The sequence below is a fragment of the Hydra vulgaris genome, chromosome 02, assembly GCF_038396675.1.
Source record: "Hydra vulgaris chromosome 02, alternate assembly HydraT2T_AEP".
Classification (NCBI taxonomy): Eukaryota; Metazoa; Cnidaria; class Hydrozoa; order Anthoathecata; family Hydridae; genus Hydra; species Hydra vulgaris.
The window spans coordinates 25,306,592-25,314,067 of record NC_088921.1 but is presented as its reverse complement, the minus strand read 5'-3'; the positions used below and the strand labels follow the sequence as shown (position 1 = coordinate 25,314,067).

At 30.9% G+C, this 7,476-nt stretch overlaps 1 protein-coding gene across 1 annotated transcript; it reads left to right on the top strand.

Moving 5' to 3' along the window:
• Positions 1-229: 229 nt before the first annotated feature.
• LOC136076835 (sodium-independent sulfate anion transporter-like) lies at positions 230-2,732 on the top strand. Its single transcript, XM_065790399.1, has 3 exons — positions 230-1,117; positions 1,326-1,617; positions 1,711-2,732. Exons 1-3 carry the CDS (start codon positions 308-310, stop codon positions 2,478-2,480), a joined length of 1,872 nt encoding a protein of 623 aa, XP_065646471.1. The 5' UTR covers positions 230-307; the 3' UTR covers positions 2,481-2,732.
• The last annotated feature ends 4,744 nt before the right edge of the window (positions 2,733-7,476 follow it).

Genomic DNA, 7,476 nt, shown 5'->3' with positions numbered 1-7,476 from the left:
TATTGTAGATTATTTTATTCGCCAAATAAAATTAAAAAAAAAAATTACGCCTATAAGATAATAGGAACATAGGGTAACTGTATAATTTGTCATAGGTTATTAGAATAAATATGTACAAAAAGCTATTTTTTCAATAAATTTTAATTGCGCATGTTTACATTAGACTGTGAAATTTATAGAAAGTCAAAAAAAAAAAAAAAAATCTGTGCTACTTTTTAAATTACTATGATATGAAATAAAAACATGACAGTAAAACAATTTAATTGTTTTTAATACTGTGATAATATATGTGTTTAGCACTATAAAAATGGTTTTCTTTAACATGAAGAAAAGCGATCTTATAAACTTACTACACAGATTTTTTCCAATAATGGTTTGGCTTCCTCAATATAACTTTACCAAATTGCGCGGAGATGTTATTGCCGGATTAACGTGTGGATTTGTCGTTATTCCTCAAAGTATTGCATATGCAAATCTTGGAAAACTTCCTGGACAATATGGATTATACGCATCTTTAACCCCTGGATTGATTTATGCAATATTTGGCACATCAAAAGATGTCAGTGTAGGTACAACGGTGACTCTAGGGTTATATACATCAAGTTTTAATTCAACTCATAGCACTATAGGAGCATCTCTTCTAAGTTTCTTAACTGGAGCTATTTTGGTACTGATGGGCATTTTTAAACTAGGTTATATGATCAAGTATGTACCTCAACTAGTCATCAGCGCGTTTGTTTCAGCGACGGCTATTACTATTATGGTAACACAACTTTCGAATTTATTTGGAATTAAAAAAGCGCCTCGAAATGTGTTTGAAATTCTAAAATTCATCGTTGTAAACATAAGTGGAACTAATAAATGGGACATAATAATGGGCGTTTGTTGCATAGTGTTTTTATTTTTTTTTGTCTGGCTTTCTACTAGAAAGTTTGGTAATAAAGAAAAAAGTAAGATCAAAACGTTTGTAGCAAAACTGATTTTGTTTTTAAGCGCTTCTCGAATGGCTTTAGTGTGCTTCTTTGCAACAACTGCTGTTTACATATTCCATATATATGGATTAAAAGAAAAATTTACAACGGCTGGAACAATTCCAAAAGGTTTACCCAAATACCAGGTAATTACAATTAAGCTTATATTTTAAATCATGGTTTAGTTATTTTAAAATATTATGGAATTGTAAAACGTATTGTAATATAAAACGTTTTAAATAACTAAAAAAAGTAAAAAAAAAACTTTCCTAAACGTATTATAATATAAAAACGTTTTAAAATATTGTGAAATAACTAAAAAAATCTTTCATCAAAAAAGTATTTTTCTTACAGAGTCCATTTCAACCATACAAAAATGGAAATGTTACCGTCAAAACAACTGGTCAACTAATAGAAGGCTTTGGTGCTTCTCTTATTATATTACCCATAGTGATGTTTATTGAACAAATGTCTATAACAAAAGCATTTGCTAAAAAGTTCAACTATACAGTAAAAGCGCAGCAAGAGTTAATTGCAATCGGAATGTGCAACATAATTGCTTCTTTTTACGGAGGTTGGATTGTAGGTGGGGCCTTTTCGCGTTCTGCCCTGAACGCCATGAGTGGTGCTCAAACTCCCTTAGCAGGTATGTTTCTTAATGTTATTCAATAAAATATCATCAACCACAAAACTATTAAAATATTGATATTTATATACTTAGTATATTTTTTTCAAACAGGTGCAGTTTCAGGACTGGTTGCGTTAATAGCTCTTGAGTTCATGACTCCAGCTTTATATTATATTCCATTAGCAGCTTTAGGAGCTATGATGGTGATGGCAGTTGTTACGATGATTGAATTGAGTATACTAAAACATATTTGGAGTTTGCACAAATGGGATTTGCTGCCGTTTTGTGCTGCGTTTTGCACAAGTTTTTACAAACTAGAGTATGGCGTCATTGTAGGAACAGGTATCGCAATTTTAGTACTTCTTTCCCGCGAGGCGCGTCCGAAATATTTACTAAAAAAGAATGAAGCGGAAAAGTATATCAAACTACTTTTGTTAGAAAACTTGACCTATCCTGGTGTCGAAGCAGTAAATAAAACAATTTATTCTGAAGTCAATAGCTGTACTTGGATTGAAACTGTGTTTTTAGATATGTCTGCCATGGTTCGAGTTGATTTTACAATACTTAAAAACTTTGAATTTTTAAAAAACGAGTTTTTAAAAAAGAAAATTGTTCTTTGTTTTATAAACTTTTCTCGCATTTCTGTTCGAAGAAAGTTTGTAAAGGCTGGTTTAATAACCAATGGAGAAGATTTGACAATAGTAAATAATTCTTTAGGAAAAACTTTAGATTTGGTTGAAAATAATGATCTCAAAATTGGATTAACGGAGGATGATGATTTAGAACTAGAAATGACAGTTTTAAATAAAATGAGCGAGAATGAATTGAGTACTGTGAATGTCTTGGAAAATGTTGCAGTCGTGCATTTTAGAGACCAATAATTTTTAAAAATGTTTTAAGACTTTTGTGTGATGTTTATATTTGATAATTAAATAAAGGCTGAGTCTGCGAAACTTAATTAAACACCTTATCCAGCATATTATTTTGTAAAGTGGTAATTGAATAAAAAACTTTTTTAAACTTATAGATATTCAGATATTGTATATGTATTAATTCACATATATATTTATACAGTTTTATGATTGTATCATTGAACAGTTTACAAGTGAATATAAATGTAGAGAACAGTATTTTAACAAGATGCTACTTATCGTAAAAACTTCACTCAAGTAAGTTAAACTTTTCACAAGCAAATGTAATTATTTATGTAATGCCAGTCATTTCTAACTTCTAAAAACTACTCATGCATTGTCTTAGGTGTTATTTGTGTAAGAAAACTTATCTTAAGATTATCTTACAACAAGTAATTAAATATTGTAAAATTAAAAATAAGTAAATTAAACTTTGCTCAAAGAAATATCAAAAAAAATGAGTAGATTTTTTTTAAAGCTGAATCTGCCTAACATTTACTACTCCTAAATAAATAAAGTGGTATATTCATGACAAGAAAGGTACATGTTGCCACACGTGACCATAGTTTTTAAAAGTTGAATAAAAAGTGTGAAGTTCAAACCTAGTTTATGATCGATTTATAGTTTGATGATCGGTATGGCAAATGCGGAACACAATGCGGTTCAAATAATTATCCCACCTAATGTTGTACAATATTTAGTAAAATACGTGGGGGAAAAAAATGTGGCTATCATATGGGCCATAAAACACATGATCTAACTGAATTATACCCACATATTAAGTTATAAAAATACTAATTTGTGATTCCATTTCAAGAATATTCCATGGTATCGTCCCCATTTTTATTAGTCTAATATTTTGTAATAAATATTTCTTGAGTTGTTTAATAGAGTTGTTAGAGTTGTGTTTTATTTAATGAAGAAAAAAACAACTTAATACATTGTGTTTGCTGCAAGAAGACAACCTAAAAAGAGCAGGAAAAAGAATTTAAAATGGATTTTTATTGATACAGATTTTTATTGATATCAATTTTATTTACACTTGAATTTCAAAGGAAACTTTTTTTTAGCTATTCATATATATTTTTTATTTAGCTATTTGTATATAACTTATAAAATACTTATAAAAGCTGAAGATCTTGTCAACAACAACAGCAACAACAACAACAACAACAACAACAACAACAACAACAAGGCAAACAACAACATGCTATTTATTTTCCGTATATCATTTTTACAATAGTCCCAGTTAGAAAAGTTACTTTGGAACAACGTTGTTCCAACGTCTTCTATATCATTAGGCTGGGTGATTAAAAAAAAGCAATTGCTTTTACTCAGCGTTTTTGGAGTAATTGTTCAGCTTTAGGCAAATAAAAAGCTCAGCTAACTCGCTCAAATTTTTATTCACGTAAGCTTAGCAATTTTCTCTACAAACGCTGAGTTCAGCTTTACATTTCTCATTTGTAAGGAGTTCTCCACATTTTGCTTGTACTCTCTTCCTCTTTTGTTTTTGTTGTTCTATTATTGCTGCTGTCTTATCAATATTTTCGTGTTGGGTTTCTCTTGCAAACCGCTTTAAACTTTTTCTCCATTCCTTCTTTACTGGTCCAAAGACATCCACATCCAACGGCTGTAATGCATGTGAGCAATTTTGCGGGAGAAAAACAATTTGAACATGGTTGTCCATGGCCGCTTTTATGGTTCCATATGTTAAATGACTGCCATGACCATCATAAAACAAGACTATTGGTTTTTAATCTTGGTCAACAAACGGTATAAAGTGCTCGACAAACCTAAACAAAGAATGTATTTACTTCTATTGAACCATTTGTACCGTCTTCAAGAATAACAAAGGCTATTCAGTGTAAATACATTATTAAAAAAAGGCAAAGAAAAAAAAAGTTTCAAGAAAAAAATGAAAATTATAAAATTCAAGTAAAATAGCAGTACAAAAATCAAGTAAACTACCATACTTACCAAATAGTCTTGCATCCATCCATGCCAAATAGTCTTGCATCCATCCCATCCCAAAGCACATCCTGGCGGCCTATTTTCTATCCATTTAGAAAACAGATAGCCTTCTCCCTTAAAAATAAAAAATGGTGGAAGGTATCTTCCATATGCAGACACACAGAACAGAAGAGAGTACATAGCTTTAACAGAAGAAGCAGTCAGTTCATAGGCATCTTTGCTTTTTGGATGTACAAATACGCTCTACATTATGTGATTTTATATTGAAAACATATTTTATAATGAAAACATCAAAAAGTCCATGTTTTTTGATACATTTTTGCGAATCTTAGCTTTTTATTAATATTTGAAAATACAAGTTGTAAACTGTAAACACGCATTTTTACCAGGGACGGATTATAACTGAGTCAATTGAGGCATTTGCCTCTAGCCAGATTTTTTTAATACACTTTTTGAAGTTAGTTAACACACTTTATTAAAAAGCCCATATTTTTTACTTGAAGAAATTAGAATCATATGCCATTAGAAAGAAAGAACAAGAAAGTGGGAACAATTTATAATATGTTTCTTTTAATACACAAAAACAGTTACAAAACAACATAACGGCTGTGAGTTGACTCAGTTGAGAGTTGAAATTCGCTTCCGTGGCTTTTTTTACACACCTTGCTTTGCGCTTGGACTAGCAAAACGTCTTGGTGAATTGAAAACTGGTACTTTTAGTGTCTTTTGGTACGCGATACTGCAAAGATTCAAAGAACGCAACAAATCGATAAAGTTCTTTCTGAAGAATTTCTCCTGCTTACAAAATATGAATATTGAGTTAATGTGCTAATTGTTATTACCAATCAATTAAAAGCAGCATTGGCTCACAGATCTGCCGCATGTTTAGATTTGACCAGCAGATTTAGGTTCATGAACAGATTGCAAACATTGAATCGTATGGAAGTGATAAAATATTAAGATTTTACATCATTTTTCGTATGAAACTGATTTAATATTGTGACTTTAGCAGCACATTACTCAAATAATATTAAAGTCAGCTTGGGAGAAGAAACTGTTCAGTTTCGGTCTTACACAATCACACAAATGAACTCTGATAACACAAAAACAAGCAAGGAATTATTGATGTACCCATTTTGCTCAATGATGGTTGGTAGAAAATTCTCCAAGTGTCGCCGAAGCTATTTGAATTTACCTCAGCCTAATGGTGGCAAATTGTACAAAAGAAAAAGATTCTTGCAATTGAAGTGTATAAAAAATAAATGCTCTAATAGAATTGATCAAGAGCTGCTCAACATGCTTTCTTTGATGTGCACTGAAAGTGAGGTGACCAGACAACTCTCAATTGATGAATTGTTGAACAATATGCCAGACAAAAATACAAAAAATATCACTTTAATTTTTAAATACATGACTGCAATATTTGATGCTACACTTTTTCTACAGTCAAAATGGCCCCCAAAATACTTTTTCCTCTGGCCGCAGGTAGCCTTAATCCGCGCCTGTTGTAATTACATGATTAATTGCCTTTTTTAGTTGGCTCATTTGTTTGAACAAAGCTACCCATGGTATTACATGCCACAAAGTTTGGACAAGATATTACTACACAAACATGAGGTTGTGAGAAGAGTGGTCTTGCCTAATGTCATGCTCTCTTAAGAGAAACAGGAAAGACGAAACAAGAAATTCAAACGTTTCCGTGAAAACTACTCTCGCAGATTCAGTCCTTCGAAAAAAACAAACTATGATGTTTTATGCCGATTTTTGTGCTCATTAGATTAATTATCAGATTGTACTCATCATATGATTTCTTATTTTATGCTTGCATGTATGTTTTTTAAACCGTTGATGTATTTCAGATTGTAAATGTTTTATTGCACTATTTTTTGTTTTTGTTATTAATGACCTAAATCTTTACCTAAAATTATTACATAAATATCTAATATTTAACAGGTTGAAAACCCGGTAAAAATTTATTCAAAAATTCAGTTATCAGTATGTAACTAAGGAAAGTACCTGGTTGTTAAGCAATATAGGTATCTATAGCAACTAAATAAAAACAATTTTACCTTTTATATAAAGTGCGACCTCGTATTGATACTCATGCCAAATTTAATGAATATAGCACTCGTAAAAAATCTGCAACTATCAAAACAGGTCGTTGCTATGCAAATTAGGTATCCATAAAACTTGGTATCCATAGCAACCAAATGATAAACATCCCCTCAAAAGAAGAGAAAACTACATATTAATGCACAAACTAATTATAGAGTATATTACACACATAAAACATCTGCAACTATCAAAAGGTTTTGTAGGTTATTTTGCTGAGCAAAATTAGGTCTCCATAGCAACTAAATATAAAAAATGTCACTTTTGTAAGAAGCGCAGACCTTGTATTAATACTCATGCCTTTAGCCTTAAGCATTAATAACTAACTAAATATTGGGTTTTTATTTATTTAGTAAATAAAAACCCAATATTTAGTTAGTTATTAATTTTGTCCATTAAAAGTGTATTCTTGCCAATTTTGGGGGGCCCCTGCTTGTTTAATACAGTATAATACTTCTTTTGACCCTCAGGCTTTTTATGCCAAACGAAAAAAAAAAAAAGATGTGATTTAAATTCTGAAAGAATTTAAATAACAAAAAATCCCACGGGCAAACAGAATAAAACATTTTGGAACATCAAAAGATGTCAGCGTAGGTACAGCAGTTACTCTAGGGTTATATACATCAAGTTTTAACTCGACTCATAGCACTATAGGAGCATCCCTTCTAAATTTTTTATCTGGTATTATTTTGGTACTGATGGGCATATTTAAATTAGGTTATATGATCAAGTACGTACCTCAACTAGTCATTAGCGCGTTTGTTTCAGCGACGGCTATTACTATTATGGCAACACAACTTTCGAATTTATTTCGAATTTATTTGGAATTTAAAAAGCTCCTCAAAATGTGTTTGAAATTTTAAAACTTATCATCGTGAACATT

Excerpts from the sequence above, each read along its gene's own strand:
- LOC136076835 (XM_065790399.1), top strand. The coding sequence starts at position 308 with ATGGTTTTCTTTAACATGAAGAAAAGCGATCTTATAAACTTACTACAC. Across the intron at positions 1,118-1,325 it reads AAGGTTTACCCAAATACCAG|AGTCCATTTCAACCATACAA; the intron begins GTAATTACAATT and ends TTTTTCTTACAG. Across the intron at positions 1,618-1,710 it reads TGCTCAAACTCCCTTAGCAG|GTGCAGTTTCAGGACTGGTT; the intron begins GTATGTTTCTTA and ends TTTTTCAAACAG.